The sequence below is a fragment of the Trichechus manatus genome, unplaced genomic scaffold (genome assembly GCF_000243295.1).
Source record: "Trichechus manatus latirostris isolate Lorelei unplaced genomic scaffold, TriManLat1.0 scaffold00040, whole genome shotgun sequence".
In the NCBI taxonomy this organism is placed as follows: domain Eukaryota; kingdom Metazoa; phylum Chordata; class Mammalia; order Sirenia; family Trichechidae; genus Trichechus; species Trichechus manatus.
Genome location: NW_004443976.1, coordinates 15625088 through 15643898, shown reverse-complemented (window position 1 = coordinate 15643898; position 18811 = coordinate 15625088). Strand labels below are relative to the sequence as shown.

General features: G+C 46.1%; 1 protein-coding gene across 3 annotated transcripts in view; it reads right to left on the bottom strand.

Annotated features, from left to right (window-relative positions):
* The window catches only part of ANKFY1 (ankyrin repeat and FYVE domain containing 1), a 97529-nt gene that overhangs the window by 3791 nt on the left and 74927 nt on the right, over positions 1-18811 (bottom strand). For 2 of the 3 annotated variants that reach the window (XM_012555502.2, XM_023731138.1), the window contains 13 exons: positions 16649-16746; positions 13174-13402; positions 11946-12044; positions 11477-11630; positions 10547-10718; positions 9440-9558; positions 8592-8748; positions 7513-7713; positions 5754-5930; positions 3276-3423; positions 2724-2814; positions 2294-2418; positions 113-259 (listed from right to left, as the gene is read on the bottom strand). In XM_012555502.2, coding sequence (XP_012410956.2) covers positions 113-259; positions 2294-2418; positions 2724-2814; positions 3276-3423; positions 5754-5930; positions 7513-7713; positions 8592-8748; positions 9440-9558; positions 10547-10718; positions 11477-11630; positions 11946-12044; positions 13174-13402; positions 16649-16746 — 1917 coding nt within the window. The remainder of the gene's footprint in view (positions 1-112; positions 260-2293; positions 2419-2723; positions 2815-3275; positions 3424-5753; positions 5931-7512; positions 7714-8591; positions 8749-9439; positions 9559-10546; positions 10719-11476; positions 11631-11945; positions 12045-13173; positions 13403-16648; positions 16747-18811) is intronic. The other variant, XM_023731137.1, reaches the window with a different exon arrangement.

Below are 18811 nucleotides of genomic sequence, written 5' to 3'. Positions count from 1 at the left end.
GTTCAGATCTTAAGTAAATCCTTAAGAGATTTAAAAACCACCAGTACATCCACCCAGATAATCAACATTTTAACTGTGCTTGCCAGGAAACAGGAGAAAGTCAGCCACTCACCTAACAGTCTAAACAGAAGTTGCTTGGTAGCAACCTGGTAGTTGAAAATGTTGACTCCTTGGTTATTATTCACTCCAAGGCGAGCCCCAGATCGGACGATGGCGCGACACAAGTTGGCATTCCCTTTCATGTATGCCAAGAGCAGCACTAGAAAACAAAAGCACAGGCAGCGCTACTTCCCACCTGGCCCAGCCTGGCACTGCCGAAGAGCTGGCAGAGGACAGCCAAGGGCAGGACACTTGTTAGAAAGTCCCCACAGAACCACAGGGGCCCTCAGGCTCTGTTGAGACCTCCACAGAGGATCTGCAGCATCTACCAATAAAGGATCTGGCCATGAGCCAAGGGACTACAGCAAAGCTACAGTTCCAGAGCACCATCAGTCACAGCCCCACGAGACTCTTCCAATTCAAAGCTCTGGCTACAGGAGACTCCAGGTAGGGATCAGACACTTCACGAAGGAAAAATGTATCATTTTCTCAGTTGCCTTCCTCTGGCATGAAACAAAACCACCAAAGGACAAAGCTCTTTTCACACAATCTAAGTCTAAAGACTTGTTGAGTTGCATACACACAGGGGACAAGCTCCAGAAAGTTCTCCCTGCAAGGAGCCTCTCCTCTGCAGGCCCGGTGGGAGCCAGGCTCTGGCCAGGCCATCATGTCGGCCCTCTCTACGAACAATCACAGCTGCTAGCAGCTCCCCTTTTCTTATCTTCACCAGGCACTTTATTTCAGTTCTTTCATTTATTTTCAAAACAATCCAGTAAGATGAGGGTTACTGCTCCCATTATCAGGGGAGGAAACAGGCCTAAAGAGGTTGGCAAGCTTGCACAGTCACCGTGCTAGGAGATGACAGAGCTAGGACTTGAACCCAGGTCTGTGTAAAGAGGGAGCCTTCAGGTAAAGCCACTCTGCTGTCCATTCTGCTGGCCTGTTTACCTGCCCTAGGTAATGACGCTCACTGGAGTGGATGCTTGGCCTGGCAGCTCACTCCCTGTCCCATCACTGCCAGCTTAAACCACATGTTCATGCATCACAACTCCTCCCAGGGCCAAGAACTGATGACAGAATATTTGGTCCCAAGCTAAGGCTTAGGATATCCCTTGGTGACTCCGCTTCACTGCAGGCCTGGAGGCTCTGCTGGCACGAGGCTGAATGAACGGAGAGCAGAGCCCAGAGGATGCTCAGAGAGCCCTGGGCTGGGAAAAACTGGGTTTCATCCTGTTCCTTACCTGGAAAAATGCCTACCTTATGGGGCTGTTGTGAGTATTCGAGAAAACGAGTGCAAAAGTACTTGAAAGCTACATAAATGAACACAGTGATGAGTGGTAGCTACAGGAGCCCAATGAGAGAGGCCTGTGCATCCCTCCTTCAATAAGAAGTTATCCCTTCTAGCTGTATATAACATGCCATTTTCTCAAAGCATATCAACACACACTGTTGCACACTTGTTCTTCCTGAAGTCTCTGAGAGGTGGTTAGATTTTATCTCTCTGCTGAGATTTAGGAGCTTGGGTAGGGTCTTGGTTGACCAGACAAGAGAGAGACCAAAAAAAAAACCCAAAACCAAACCTGTTGCTGTTGAGTCAATTCCAACTCATAGCGACCCTACAGGACAGAGGAGAACTGCCCCACAGGGTTTCCAAGGAGCACCTGGTGGATTCAAACTGCCAACCTTTTGGTTACAGCCGTAGCTCTGAACCACTACACCACCAGGGTTTCCAAGAGGCAGACAGGGGCAATAAAAACAGGTGGGCTGCCCTATTTGGACATGAGTATGGCTATGGAGCCTGAGTGACCAAGTGGTCTGCGATTGGCTGCTAACCGAAAGGTTGGCGGTTCACACCTACCCAGGAAAGGGCTTTGCTTCCGTAAACATTACAGCCAAGAAAACCCTGTGGAGCAGTTCTACTCCGTCACACATGGGTTTGCCATGAGTTGGTGACCAACTTGACGACAGCTAGCAACAACAAGACTTTGGAGGCCTAGATACACTTGAGATGTGGTTCTGCCTAAAATCAGACACTGCCCAAATCCATGGCAGAGATCTGTGACAGGTGCTCAGAGAGCCCAGCCTAAATGCACTGAGCTTAATGCCCTCAAAGAATGATATGTGTCCAGGCTCCTATGTTTCCAGAAGCACGGAGCGCAAGTGAGACAAGACACACAAACACCTTACTATATACCTGTGTTTCCTTCTGCATCTGGTTTATCTAGAGGATACTCAGGCATGCACTCCAAGAAGAGATCAAAGATGGCTGCTGCATTCTCTTTGCCATACTGTCCCAAAATGTGCAGTGGTGACTGGCCTCTGATAAAAAAAAGTTGGAAAAGTTAGGTCTGTGTCTGCATGGCCATCGTACACAAAAGAAATGGAATTTTCTGAACTCTGAGATAACTGGATAAATCTAAAGGATACATAATAGGTCATGAAAGTTAGTTTCTAAGAGGTTTTTTAAAAACAAAAATGCCAAGATACCAAAGGCTGGTCAAATATCCCAGTGGCCAGTTCTGCAACATGCACTGCGGCTGATGGGAGCCACCAGTGACCGTCAGCCCTGAGGGGCAGCCCAAGTGACATGGAGCCCTGGTCTCTGATGTGCTAGACACACTCACCTTAGGTTAAAAGCTTCGGCGTCCACAGTGCACTCTGTCAGGAGGACCCGGATGTTGTTGAGCCGGCCGTGCATCACAGCGAGGTGAAGAGCTGGGGAGTAAATCCTTTTACTGGGTGAGCCCAGAAGCACACACAGAAAATCTGGACTCCTCACCCTCACACACCTCCCTCTAAGTGGGACTCAGCCAGAGCAGCCTCTAGCCACTCACAGAGCAATCCTTTCTGTCTTTACCACCACCAAGAATGAGCCATAAGCACAACCTCATGAGCCTTTGCTTTCTGTTTTGACAGTTATCCAAAGATTAGACTTAACCATTTCATGGGAAGCCACTTTAGGCTCCTAGGGCTATCCATCAGATTGGGAGGCTGCCCAGTGCCTGGTCAGTGGCAGGCAGGATGCCCAGCTCAGAACACTTCCTGTCACAGCTCTGCTCCTGTAACAGTCACCCTTGCTGAGGGAAGCAGACCCAGGGCAGGTAGTGCACGTCCACCCTCAGAATGCAGGGGTCACTCAAGGCGTCAGCACTGGACAGAGACAATGATGGAATTACCATTATTTCCATTCTCATCCACTGCAGCAAAGTCCACTCCATTCTCCAGGAGGACTGAGCAGATGGTAGGCAGGTCCTGCTGGGCAGCAAGATGGAGGGCGGTCTGGCGGTGCTTGGTTAATTCATTCACTTTGGCTCCTGCAAGAAGCTGTTGAAGTTGATCACATGAGCAGTCTCCCTACCACAGCCAAGGTCCCGCTTAAGTCTGCAGCAAAAAGGCCAGCCTTCTACATACTCCAGGTAAGGTGTACACTGGCAAAACTTTTCCCAAGGGCAAACTGTTAGTCATCTATTAAAATGTAAATAGCCATTCCTTTGGACACACAAATTCTACTTCTAAGACTTTAAAACAAAAAACCAAACCAAACCCATTGCCGTTGAGTCGATGTTGACTCATAGCGACCCTAGAGAATAGAGAACTGCCCTATAGGATTTCCATGGAGCGGCTGGTGGATTGAAACTGCCGACTGTTTGGTTAGCAGCCAAGCTCTTAACCACTGTGCCACCAGGGTTCCTCTAAGACTTTAATAGATTCTAAACACTGCACAGGATGACAGAGATGTGCACTGCACTATGTAAGGATGTCCACTGCTTGTAACAGTGAAACTTGATGGCCAAAGGGTTTGGCTATGAAAATTGTAATACATCCAAACAACTGAATGAGTAGCCATTAAGATGATAAATATTTACGTGTTAACATGAAAAGATGCTATAATGTAGTAAGTAAAAAAGGCAAGTTAGAAAATAGTGTGATAGTATGATTCCGTTTAGAGATAGTTATGTAGGTAGGTAGGCAGGTAGAGAGACAAATAATGGACAGCCAGCCAGCCACACACACTTTTAAGGTGTTTAAAACCATATACATCAAAGTCTGAGGAAAGTTGGAGGTGAAAGGGAGGTAATTCCTGCTTTTTATCCTTCTGTACTTTTTAAGTTTTTCCACAATGAGCATGTACTATTTTTATATTACTTTTTAAAAGAATTACAGAATCAAAGGCAGGAAGGTTCTTTAAATAATATCTTGTCTGTTCATTTAGTATTTAAAGTTCATTCATTAACTGCTTTCTGACAAAGTGTCAAAGACGCTTGCTGTCAGCAGAAGATAATCTGAACCTGGCAGTCAGAGCCCACACTGCCTCTCCGGAGCTCTGAGCCCTCCCCCACCCCTCCAACTGTGCGTGCAGGCCTCCTGCCTCTGCCAGGGGTTAGGCACTGGGTAGCTGGTCCCGAGGTCTGGGCGCGCAGCCCAATCACTCACAGGTCCAGACAGGACATACGTCACAGGGACAGTCATGGTCACTAGTACTGTGCGAGGGATCCATACCTTGGCAAAGGGGTCAGGACCCCCAAACCTCCCTAGGCTCTCAGGGTGGCAGAGAGAGACTGGTGAACACGGGGCTGGATTCCCTACTACCTCGAGGCTCACCTCTGCCTCCCTGGCTACTTCCCTATAACCAGTGTGTCCCTGGTGTCATCAGACCCACCTCCCCACTCTCCATTCCTCACTGCCACTGCCTCACCTGGGCCTCTGCACTGGTGATCCTGCCCCAGAGCCACCCTCAACCCCCAGGCAGCTTCTTTAAATGCTCTCCCAGCTCAAACACATATCAAATCATAAAGGTTTTCCTAAAAAGTATTTTTCAAAAACAAAAATGCCAAGGCACCAAAGGCTGGTCAGGGTGGTCAAGCATCCCAGTGGCCAGTTCTACAGCATGCACGTGGGGCTGAAGGGAACGTGAGCGCCAGCTCCGAGGGGCAGGCCAAGGGTGCGGAGTACTCCATGCTCTCTCAGCTCAAACGCTGACAGGCTGCTCACAGTTCTTGGTCTGAAACGTGACCCCCACAATCTGGTCTCTGCCCACCTCTGCAACCACATCTCCTACTTGCTACTCAGTATCAACCAAACTCTTCTTACAGCCCACCACGTGCACTTTCAATCTCCATATCTTTGCTCAGACCTGTCCCCTAGCTGGATGGCACTACATTGTACTGGAAAAAGCAAGCTTTTCAGTCAAATAAAAATGGCTAAAATCCCACCTACACTACTGACTAGCTGATAACCTTGGGGGAAAAAACAATCTTTTTGTGCCTAAATTTCCTCCTTTGTAAAACGTAAAAAATGCCCGACCTCCCTTGGGGTTGTTTTGAGAATTAAGAGACAGTCCACCTGCAAGCCCCAACTGACTGGCTGACACAGAGGAGGTAGACAACAGAAGTCGGCCTCCCTGCCCGGGGCGCCCCTCTACCCTGGCTCTGCCATCTAGGTCCTGCAGGCCTTCAAGGCCAAGCAACTCAGTGGGCACTCAGGACATGCTGCCCATTGACACGCCTGTTTTCCTGACAGTACTGGCCTAGTCCCCAAATTTGCAATGGCCTTTCACAATCCCTGGCAAAACACCTGTGAAAAGAGATTCTGTACACACTCAACAACATGCTCCACACACAAGGTAGATGCAATCCCATTCCTGTGTCACTTACCAAGTTGCGAACAATAATCTCTGAGCCCGCTTGGACAGCCAGGTGCAAAGGTGTCAACTTGAAAGCATCCTGGACTCTGGAATTCACATTAGCCTGGACACTGATCAGGAACAGGACACTTTCAATATCAGAGTTCTGAACCGCTACGTGGAGAAAATTCCGGCCCTTGTTATCCACCTAAGGCAGTAAGCAGGAACCAAAATATCAGTGGGCTGCCTTGTGAGTGCCTGCTGAGAACCTGTGGGCCACGGAAAGGTCATGATATCAACCTTACCTCAGTGCAGGAAGCTCCCAAGACCCAACTCTAAATGCCCCTGCCCACACAGACAAGAGACCCACTCTACATACTGGTGCACATAACCCTGCATGCAGGGAGACATCCAAGTGTCGGGGGAAGGGAGCACTGCACAGATCCAAGCTGGCCTGGTGGCCTCCTGCGACAGGGGCTGGACTTTGGAAAGCCAAGAGAGATAGCCTGCAGGACAGGGAAAGGAAGGCACTACAACACTGGGATGCCTGGGAAGAGGCAAGTGTGGAGACTAGCCTGGGGAATGTCCTTGCTGTGGCTAAGAGAAGCACCCAGCATCCTACCCGCTAGCTACGATGACGGCCCGACCCCTCAGCAGTCAAGCGAAGGCTGGTTTCTGGTTTCAGAAAGCTGCCTGTGTTACTGGGGCAACAATGAGGGAGGCAGCCAGCAGCATGTCGAAGACTTTGCTTCACTGACGTAAAGCAGACAAGGTTGCTCACATCACCACACAGCATATTGTAGTTACCAGAGTTGTGATGAGTGTGAGTGATAGGAGTGCAGAGACACCAACATGCCACAAGCACCACACCTCTCACATCCACAGCAGGTGCTAGTGTAACAAGCAATTTATCCTCGGAGGACTCTGATCAACAGGAGCAGTTTCATACTAGATGGAGAGGAAGTGTGAGACAATTTCATCTCCATTCGTGAGCATTTTACGCTATCTGAGCGAGTGTGAGGTTCCCACCTACACAGTTCAGTCACATTTACACAAATGGTGAAGAAAGGTGATGTACAGAAGCCTGAAATACCAAGAAATATTCTTCCACCATGCTAGGATTTGATTTCATTCAGGTCTCAAGTTCCCATTGTACCGTCATAAGTAGCTATTCATAAATCTTGGGAGTAGTCTAAGTACTGGGTGGACATTTGAGGATCTGCAGCAAGTTTCTAGGATCGATTTAACAAACAATCCCAGAAACAAACAAATCTCAGCTCCCACTTCCCACCCAATCTGTCATTGCAGATAAACAATTCATATGGATTTAGCAGCTAGTAAAGAACCTCAACAAGGACAACTAAGCCTGCTAAGCTGAATGATAACAACTGCTCTAAAACACTCAGAAAGTTGCCCCAACATCACAACACAAGCACCTCAAGTTCAATTTAAATCTTTTAAGTCATTCATTGTTAGGTCAATTACGCAACCCAGCAAAAGCAAAGCATCGGTTTAGCTGTACATAGCCCAGAATTCCTATTACAGGCCCAGCAACCTCCCGCCTTCACCTAAGTGTGACACCATCAGGCGGCTGACACAGGACAGCAGTCAAATCTCACCCAACACCAACAGGACATCTGAAAGGCCAAATTTTAAGAAAGGGAGTATAATTTCAAAACAAACGTCTCATATAGAAGAGGCTTGTTTCACTGGAAATGTGTTTAGACTCCATGGAACAGGCTCTGCTGTGCTCAAGGCAACATGGAGAAAGCTGGGTGTCGGTCACTCACCTGCTCAGCAGCCCCAGACTCTCGTTTTAGAATGGCCTCGGCTGCCTTGTTGTTCTTGTAAGTCATGGCACAGGCAAAAGGTGTCAGCCCTTGTCTGTCTCGGACATTCAAGTGGATGTCAGGGTGCGAAATCAGCAACTGAATGATGACGCTGTGCTGGTTGCTGATGGCCTCGTGGACAGGTGTTCTTCCTTCTGCATCCTATAGGGATGAGACACAGATTTCAATGTCCAATTGAAAGATAACACTCAGGAAAAATACGAAGGGGAAAAACTTTGAAAACAAATTCAGTTACGGGAATCAAAACTACCACCCTGGGTTTGACATCAGCTTTTACGGCGGCCAAACCACAGAGATGACTGAAAGCCACTCCCCATCACACCTTCTCCAGTGACAGTGAGCCCAGCACAGACACATCTGTTTTAGATCTGCAGGCAGCCTCAGCTCTATATTCTACCACTCCATGTCTGGCTACAGGGCATCACACTGAAATCTTCATAGGCTACAGTGTTGAAAAGCATGAAGGAATGTAACTCAGGGGATGCTCAACTGAACTACCAGAACATTTTCCTAAATCCAGTACTCAGATTAGGACTAAAACTCTCGATGGGAATCTATAATTAAGGGGGAATGTTGTTGTTGTTGTTATTAGTTGCTGTTGAGTCTATTTTGACTCATAGCGACCCTACAGAACAGAGCAGAACTACCCCATAGGGTTTCCAAGGAGCAGCTGCTGGATTTGAAGTGCCGACCTTTTGGTTAGCAACTGAGCTCTTAACCACTACACCAGCAGGGCTCCAAGGGGGGATAACAGAAGGCAAGAAAAACAGGTAGGACAAATCTTCCTTGTGATATAGTAAGGACAAAGGCACAAAGAAGGAAAGTCTTAACAAAAATCATTAAAATTACTCAGGCTGCTGTATGACTCAGAGTAAGTCACTTGATCTGCCTGTACCTTAGCCCAGATCATGGTAAAGCAAAGGCCCAGGACCAGAGACTCTGCAAGGTTCCTTGCCATAAGAAGAGATTTTCCTGTTTCTGAGGTTACCTTCTCCCTGGAAAAGACAAACACCACATACCTGTGCATTTACATTGGCACCAAACTCCAGAAGACACTGTACCGTCTCTTCCAGTCCCCAGGAGGCTGCCAAATGCAAGGGGGTATGCCCAGCTCTGGCTTCTTCTTCTCCTTCTCCATTTGCACCTGGTTGTCTGGGACTATTTACATCACAGCCACTGAAAGGAAGGGGGAAATAAAAGAAGGCTTCAGGAGCCATGCTTCCACCTCACCTAGGCATGCTGATAAACACACAGCAGCAGCCTCACCCAGTCCTACAAAAAGGCTGCTGCCAGGGACTGCTGTCCTTGGCCTCAAACACTGGTGTCTGGGTACCACTCTTAGATTCTTTTGCAGTTGGTCTTTGGGACAAGCTGGGCATTAGAACTGTTAAAAGCTTCCCAGGGCTTCTGCATGCATTTAAAGTTTGAGAACCGCTGCCCTACGGGTTTCCTGAACAACCATGCCTCGCCACACATGCTGCACTCTGAGGGGCCATGGAGCTGTTACAGCTTAAGCATCTTGGTGGGGAGCATGGAGCTGTCCCGCAGAGACCATCTGGTCTCTTCCACCCCAGCCTCCTGGCTCCATGGTGTAAACTGATCAAATATGACTAGCGGAGCCCACGCAGCTCCCAAAACAGGAAGCTGGCTTGGATTTTAAAGTTTCTGATCCAAGCATGTGAAACCCTCCCCTCACTAGTGAGCCTGGTCCTTCGCTGACTTGACATGAGAAAATGGTAACCTCCGCTAGTCAATTATGAAAGTCAAGGCAGCTACGGGCATGTCAAGACTGTAGGTGGACTACAATGAGAAGAGTTTGCAATAATCTGAATAAGAAGATTCAAAGAGATACTTGGGGTTCTCGGACCTGCGAATGAGAAAGCAGGCGGTGGACTCGTTGTTTTCATCGATGGCCCGGTGCAGGAGTGTCTGGAGGCACCCACTGGGTCCTGGACCCCAGCACGTGGCATCACAACCATGTCTGACCTGCACAAAAACACAAGTTACTTACAACCACTGCCTGGCAAAGATGACTCTTTTTATTACCGTCTCTGAGCTCTATGCACATCATTAGATCCATTTTCAGACAAGAGACACTGATGATTAGCTGATAATTACTTTAATCTGTGTCATTCATTAGTTTTACAAACACAGATTAAATCTGCTCTGTGCAAGTTCTTATACTAAGTCCTATGGGAGGGGTTGGGAGATACAATAAGATGTATTTAGTTAACACTTTCCAGAACTGTGTGTGGAGCCCTGGTGGCCCTGGTTAAGAGCTTGGCTGATTACCAAAAGGTTCGCAGTTCGAATCCACCAGCTGCTCCTTGGAAACCCTATGGGGCAGTTCTACTCTGTCCTACTGGGTCACTATGAGTCGGAATTGACTCGACGGCAACGGGTTTGGTTTTTGGTTTAGAGCTGTGTTCTAGAAGGGACAGAAAATACATAAGTGCATGTGTACACATGTACCCACAAACCCCCAGTAACACATACCTATAATTAACAGGTAATCTCAATAACAACTGGGTAAAATTCCCAGGAGCAAAATGCCTTAATGACACGTTGCAGGCCCTTCAGAAAGCTAAATGAGAACTTGCAGATTTGCCTCTACTTTTGGGACCTGTCTTCTAAACAAGGGATACAAACCTGTAACTTGAGAATTTATCACTATGGTATGGTGAGGGCAGCCTATAGCAAAGTAACCAGCCCAGGAGAAGACTCGTGAGGAAAAGCCTCAGTCCTCTTGCTTCTTGGTAGTTTTCTAGATAAAGGCAGCCAAACACAAAAGCGCTGGCCAACACCATTGCTGAACTGCACGTTTCTTTAACATGACTTTCAACTGCTCATCCTTGACCCAATTTGTTACTTGGCAGATCTCTTGCCCTTCGTGATTGCTACAGAGGCACCAAATCCATCTCTGCCACAAAATATCTCCATATGTAAACAGAGGCTAAAGTCAAGCTTGTCTCACCAAAGTGGATGCGATGTCCTCCAGATTATTTTCCAACGCGAGCCACAACGGGGGGTTCCCCTTCTCGTCCGGCACAGACATGTCGGCTCCCCGGGTGCATATGGCATCCACTACGAGCGGAAGCTGATTTCTGATGGCCAGCTGAAGGGCTGTCTCTCCATCCTGAGTCCTGCTGGGACATGCACATCAAAACTAATGCCAACTTTTGTCACTGGAGCAGAAAAACAAAAGGTGCCCTCCTGGGCACTCCACTGTATCCCTCAAACACAGTTCTCTCATGTTCATTCCTCATTCCTATTTTCTCAGAGAAATTAAACCTGTCAATGGCATTCATCCCTCAGCCTTTAAAAAAATACAGCCATGCTGCCTTACTGCACCCAGAAGAGAAACGACCAACATCCCAGACTGCTGGAATCTGATAGGCATACAGCTGCCTTTAACAGCATCTTAGTAAGATGCCACCCCAACTGCTCACTGGACTAAACACTTCTTCCACCAACTCAGTCATTCAGGGTCACTTAACACAGGAGATGAAGAGAAGTTCCTTTGAAAATGCAATCACAGTAAAAATGTAACTGTGTATTTCCCCCCTGTAAGCCTCGTTGTTAGCTCATTTGTTGGAATGTTCTTCATTACAACTGAAATTCCTACTCACCTGACTCTGGACTGTCCTTCATAATGAGGTTTGTGCAATACTGTGCACTGCTTTTGAAAGGTTCAAACAAGAGCAAAGTGCATTCTCCTTCTCTACCACAAGTCTACTGATTACATTCAGTTACAACATTGCATTTTGTACTGTCTCAGTGCCATTGTTTCCCTTCCTTTATTTAATAAGGAACAAAAATATCATCTACAAGCAAGGCTATATTCTTGAACCATCTCAATTAAGCGTGACCTGGTGTGACAGTGGGAAGCGCAGTGTCACCCTACCTGACATTTATATCTGCCTGATGCTCCAGAAGGAAGAGCGCGCTCTTGCTATCCTGCCGCTGTATGGCCATGTGCAGCAAGGTCTGCCCGTCCAACATGGTGTCATTAATGGAAGCCCCGGAGCCCAGAAGCTGGGCTGCAATCGTGTGCATGCCTGGGAAACGAATAAGCCCTGATAACACATGCTCGGCTTTTCCCACTTCCTCAACATCTTACTGTAACACAAACACTTTCTCAACTTCTCAAAGCCAGCAGTTTTCCACTGGGTATTACAGGCTTAACCCAAAGCAAAAGCGTTCTTTTACAACCAGATGATTAGCCCTACCCCCTCCACCACACGCGCGCCCACGCACACACACACGTACACATTCTCCCTCTTTCTCTCTCCCACTCACCCTTGTCTCTCTCCCACCCTTCTAACAATTGGGTATCTGGAGATATCAACAGCCCCCCTCTGGTGCAGCCTTACCAGTCCATAATGCCAGGCCCAGAACAGTCTGGTCCCGGGAATCCTTGAGGCTGAAGTCCGGAATAATTTGCAAGTTGTTGGTAGCATGAAGAGCATTGGCTAAATTTTAAAAAGGACAAGAACACTTGATTTCACCACTGCATGGATCACATTTAAAGCATTCAAGACAACAAGAGCTCCGTTTCACACTGATTGTCTGGCTATAATGTGATCATCTCTATACAAAGAGAACTGATAAATCTTGTGGGGAGTGGAAGCCCAGAAACCTAATAGTTTGGAGCAAAGCTTATGGGGAAAATGAATCTTTTAAAAGCTTAAAACACTGAATCTTCACATAAGAAAAACAGGCCTCACTAGAGAAACACACACTAGTTGCCTAATTACTTAAAAAAGGATTAAGACAATGCCCTGAAGATGTTTTCCTGATATGTAATTCCTGAGATCATAAAGCTCCTGTGAGGATCAAGAAATAGGCACGTTCTGCCTAAAACCTCACTTCCTCCCACAAGCACAATGCTCAAAGTGCTGGCCCTAACAGGGACTTACCCATTGCCATCAAGTCGATTCTGACTCATAGCAACCCTGTAAGACAGAGTAGAACTGCCCCATAGGGTTTCCAAGGCTATAAATCTTTACAGAAGCACACTGCCATGTCTTTCTCTCATGGAATGGCTGGTGGGTTCGAGCCGCCAACCTTCTGGGTAGCAGCCAATCACTTAACCACTGCACTACCAGGGCTCCTCTTAACAAAGATTTAGGCAAGAATAAAACATATTTCAGGACAGGAAAAGGAAGAGGCTGAGGGTGACTTTCTAAGGGGAACGGGACACCTGCCAGGTGGGCTCACAGGTGGATGAGGACTGGCCGACTCGTGGAGGACTTGCCTCAGCACAGTTCTCACACAAAGGCAAAGGCTTGGCTTAACCTACACTAAAGTGGCCTGAAAAAATACCTCCCACCAAACTAAGAGAGAGAGTGCAGTCAAAAGTTCTAGTACCTTAACCAACAACTGAAATGGACAGGCTTCATCCTGGAAGCATACACAGGAAAACATAGTAGTCAACACCCAGACTATATTAGATGCTTATCTAGTCTGACCTAAAACGATTTTGGGGTAAGAAACTAGCTGTGCAAAACTAACCAATGGAGGAAGCTTCAACTCTGTACCTAACTACTCAAAACAGCTGTCCACAAGTCAAGTTGCCTGACAGAATTCCCAGCTACCTACCTTTTTGCTCCAGAATGACGGACACCACATCTGGATGATTGTAAGCAATTGCCATGTGCAGTGGCGTCTGCAGGTAGACACTGTCCGCTGAGCTGGTCAGGGATGCAGCCTCCTTTGGCAAAGGCAGCACCGCCTCTGTCTGCAGGTTTGGGTTGGCACCTTGCTGCAGCAGCTCTGCGGTGACGTTGGCCAGGCCATACCGACAGGCTGTGTGCAACGGGGTTTCTCCCTGAACGGAAAACAAATGGCCCTCATCTGTGCACTTCAGGCTGGGTGGCCCCTTCTAAAGGGGTAATGACAGCAGAAGTGCTGAAATTTAGGCTTCCAGTGCCACCACAGGCCATGGCTCATCACATCACCAGCTGAGCTCCATGACTTTCATCCCAGCCCTCCATCTCCTCTCTTCCCCTCTCCCTGTGCCATCATCCTTAGATTCCTCAATGTCTTCCCAAGCACCCCCCAAATGCCCTGGCTTCCCATCCTTCTTCATCTCCAAGAACTGCTTTAGCTCCCCTTCAATTTGTAAAATTATTTTTTCTAATACAAGTAATATGTTTATTATTGAAAAAAAAATCAAAACACCAAGTGTCACCAAAATAAGCACTGCAGGCAATGGAAAGGCCTCACAACCACAGCCCAGAAATAAGTAATGTTAACAGTGTGTGACCTTCTCTGTAACTCCCACTAGCACACCCAGGCCCTGTTCCCTTGACCGGCCCATTTCAACCTCATCTTGAACTCTGATCAAGACCTCCTTCCCATCCCACTTTTAAATTAAAAACATTTTTAATTGGTATTACAGGTACTTGATTCAATAGTCAAAAGGTACAGGATGATCCAGTGAAAATAAGTCTGCTCTCACACCTGGCCCCCACCAGCCAATTATACTCCCCTAAAGGAGCCATCGGAGCCCTGGTGGGGCAGAGGTTAAGAGTTACCACTGCTAACCAAAAGGTCGGCAGTTCAAATCCACCAGCTGCTCCTTGGAAACCCTTTGGGGCAGTTCTGCTCTGTCCTATAGGGTCACTGTGAGTCGGAATCGACTAGATGGCAACGGGTTTTGTTTGGTTTTCTTAAAGGAGCCATCACCACCAGCTTCAGGTTTCTCTCTAGGGACAGACCACTCACAGAAAAACACAGACCTATATGCACATATATGTGTGTGCACGCACAGCGTTTTTTGGTTTTTTTTTTTCTCACCCAAACAAATGGGAACAAACTGAACACACCGCTCTGCTCCTTACTCTTTCAAAGTTACATATCATCCTTTGAAGAGTCAAGAGTTCTACAAGGCTTACTCTAGAAAATAGTGAGATCCCACCTCCCATCCCCTCTACAAATTTTCTTTCAGAGGGAACCACTTTGAACTCTTTCAGCTGGATTTTGTAATCTCCATATCTAATAACATGTTTTTATTGCTGCCTCGATTTTCCAGCTTCTGTGGAATATCATTGCTCTTTTACTCCTTTATCCCCACATGCACCCTTGCCATCCCAATCCCCCCAGAGGTGGGACACAGTGGTGGTGAGAGCCCTCACAAGTACGTCTTCCTCCTCAGGGCTATCTTCTGCTCCAGCCCTTCTCTCTGCACATTCTCACTGCAGGTGCCTAGCTAAGCCCAGGGCTTCTACCACAGCATCTACATGCAAGGGACGCTCAAAAACCCAGGTCTCCAGCCCTGGGTTTGCATCCAGTTTTCCCATGCCTGCTAGACATCCCTGCCTGAATGTTTAGAAAGGAGCTGAACAATCACAAAATTGAATTCTCTCCCTGTACACCAGTTCTTCCTCCTGACCAGTTCCCTCTTTCTCTTAAAGAATACATCACAATAGTTTTCACTTCTCCTGCATTCCCTTCTGACAGGTATAAGCAGGCAAGTCTTACTGACTCTTTAATTCTGCAATTACTCTGAAACCTGTCCCTTTGGCTCCAAATCCAGTATCAGAGATTAGCATACCTCACTGCCTATCTAGGTGATTTCCACCTGGCGCCAGCCTGGACCTTAGTGGTGCACAAACCCACACACCCACCATGCCAGATGCCAGGCAGCCTTCTGAATTCTAAAATGATCATACTGCTCTTCTGCCCAAACCCTTCTATGGATCTTCTCTGCCTACAGGACAAAGTCCAGACTCCTTAAACCAGCATTCTAGGCCCTGAGCTCTCACTTGCCTTCAAGTCAGGTCTGTGCTGCTTGTGAGCTCAAGGGAGGATTTTAAAAAACTGGAAGACAGGACAGTGTGTCTGTACACTAACAGAAATGATTAGTGGACAAAACTGATGAGGCAGGAGAGAGAGAAACAGACAAAAAGACACAGGGATACACGATGGCCTGAGACACACTGAGTCACTGGGGAGGTGACGGGATGAAGTGCAGACTCCAAAGAACCCGGCCTCCAGCGAGCACAAGGGGATTCCACCCGTTCTAGCCCGAGGGTAGGCCACGTGTGGGTTTAGGCATAAAGAGATTAATAGATTAATGGTGGAAAAGGATGGCACTGCCCTCTCCCCTGTGTTTCCAAGGCAATCTGATGTGTCTCATATACCAAGCTTACTGTTTACCCAGCACTGAGGAGAGTGTAAAACTGTAAATCCTAGTACCTGGGTCTTCATACTTGCTCCATTAGTTATGAGCCACTTAACCTATGAGAACCTCAGGGTCCTTCATCTTAAAATGAGGGATTTATAGATATAGAACATGTCTCTTCAAGCCTAACAATACAAGCTGCTTCTAGGTTCATTGTGAGAGTTAAAAGGGATAGTATCTTAAAGTGCCTAGTACAAAGTAGTTGTAAAACAAATGTGATCTTAAAGATAAGCTCATCCTCCCTGTCTGAAAATAATAAAGTAAAAAATAACTATTATTCAGTATTTGCAAGGTACCACATATTATGCTTATAGCACTTATATATTTCATTTCTTTTCACCTTAACCATAACCCTATGAAATCAGCATGAACCCCATTTCACAGATGAGGAAACTGAAGATCAGAAAGTTTAAGTAACTTGCCTAAATCCACACAGGGAGGGAGTGGAAAAGCTGGTAAACCCAGGTATGTGCAACCCCAAAGGTGCTTTCAACCACAACACTATAAAAATCTACCTTGTCAGCTTATGGTATGGACTTAACAAGCATCCACATAGAAAAAACTCAGTAAATGTGAAGTATTATTAAGAATTAAGATCCTATTATGGTAGCTTTTTATATACATGTTTGATAATCTTTATTAGACTATAAAGTCCATAACAGCTAGTTCAGGACCTGATATACAGTTGCTGCTGTGGAAATGCTGAATGAATCAATCAACTAACATTTGAGGATACATAAAACAATCTGTTTCACTATGGTTTTTAACCATGTGAATGCATTATTTTGACAAAAATGGAAAAAAGAATCTATTTTTTTCCTACACATCCACCACTGCCACTCCTTCCACAGACCAAAATCATTTCCCCTGCTGCCCTGTCACACTTACCCACTTGTTTCTGTGGTTGACGTGGGCACCACTGGTCGCCAGAAAAAGAGCTGCTGCCTCATTTCCTGCTCCAGCTGCCCGCTGTAGTAAGCAATTTCCTAGAAGAAAATGGGCACATTCATTGTGCCATCTACATAAAAATGAGGTCCCTTCCACACTATATCACGCCCTGCCCTTCCCACCACCTTCCACAATTGGCAAGCCCACACCCAAAGGAGGGATCATTGAAATCCATACAGGCATTCTCTGTGGACACAGAGACCAGAGAGAGCCTGGGCTGGAGCAAAGATTTGGTCTGGAAGTCAGGAGACGTTCATTCTTCCCTGGGTTTGCCACTAGCCACCATCCGGGATCAGAGGTAAGGTATGTCTCCTTATCCGTCGAGTGAGGACAAGGTTTCTCAACAGTGGTGCTACTGACACTTTGGACTGGATAATTTTGTTGTGGGGGCTGTCCTGAGCACTGTACGATGTTTAGTAATATCCCTGGCTTCTAGTCCCAACAACTGAAAATGCCTAGAGTCATTGCCAGATAATCCCTGGGGGGCAAAATTGTGCCCAGCTGAGAACCACCGAGCTAAATGACCGTTTTGAAGACATTGTGAGCTGAAATTCTACCAGAAAATGCCCCTTAAATACTTCAGTTTTATTCCTAGGGCCTTAAATATGTTTGTTCTTGGCTCAGAAGTGTTTTGCTTATTTAGCACTATCACCCTTTTTCTAAATAAAAGCCTTGGAAAGAAAAAAACAAAATTTTTTTCTTCATTTTCTCTCAAAATGGTTTTAGTCCTGAAGCAGTGTTTCTCAGCCTTTTAAAGCCCTTTTCCTTTTTTGATAAAAACATAAAACCTCATGTTCTACAGCTACACTACTTGAAAATTCAAATTAAATACCAGAACTTAACACAAGGTAAAGAAATGGGACAAAGCACGGCTTTGTTTTCATACCATTTTTTCCTGTTCCCTCAGAGAAAGTGATACCCACCCTGGTTAAGAATCATTCTGATCTAAAGACTCCTAATCAGAATCCCATTTTCAGTTCTCCAGTCATTCTAGTGTACCAAAAACTCACTGCCATCAAGTCAATTATGACTCACAGTGACCATGTAGGGTAGAGTAGAATTGCCCCATAGGGTTCCCAAGGCTGTAATCATTAAGGAAGCAGACTGCCACATCTTTCTCCTATGGAGCGGCTGGTGGGTTCGAACTGTCAACCTTTTGGTTAGCAGCCAAGCGCTTAATCACTGTGCCACCAGTGCTCCTTATTCTAGTGTACAAAAGACTTAAATTATGTACCTTCCAGGAGAACAAAGATAACCTGCAACTGCTGAAATATTATTGAAATACAGAAAACCAGTGGATTAAGGTTACTATGTAATGAAAAACGGAACAAATCAACAGAGAAAAATAATGATCCTGAACCTGTACTTAACAATTAAAACTCAAAATACATAAAGTACAATTGATAGAACAAAATAAAAATGAACAAATCCATAATCACAGTGAAAAATTTTAATATACCTCTCAGAAACTGACAGATTAAGCAGTCCAAAACTTAATAAAGATAAATAAGATATGAATAGCACAATTAACAAACTTGATTTAATGGACATTCATAGAGAACTCTGCATCCTACAGTGAAAGAATGCACACTCAAGTCCATGTGAAACTTCTGTTAAGAGTCTAAAATTCCAGCAGAAATACCAAAGAGCCAATCTCTTACTGCATTCTGACATAAACTTAAATCAGAAATCAGTAAAATTATGACCAATAACCAAAATACATTTACAAATTAAAAGCAATTTAGTAACAATCTCGTTACTGAAGGCAGTCTGAAACACTTACAGTTCCCCCCCTGTACTCCCTGTCCAGGAGCACCACTGCCTTTAGCTTTTACATCACTTAGAGTGGTGATTTTATCTGATCTTGACTTAAAGCTAATTAACTTCTTTTAGGGAAGAGGCTATTTACTATCCATCCTCTTTCTCAACAGCACCTACCAGTGCTTTATGCATTGCTAGTCCTCAATGCTGAATTATGTGGAATCCCTCTCCTTAAAATGGGAGTTCTGAGAGTCCTTCAGGAGTGCATGAGGTCAAAACTATTTTCATAATAATAATACTTGGACGTAATCTGCTTTTTTCCCACTGTGTTGATATTTGCAC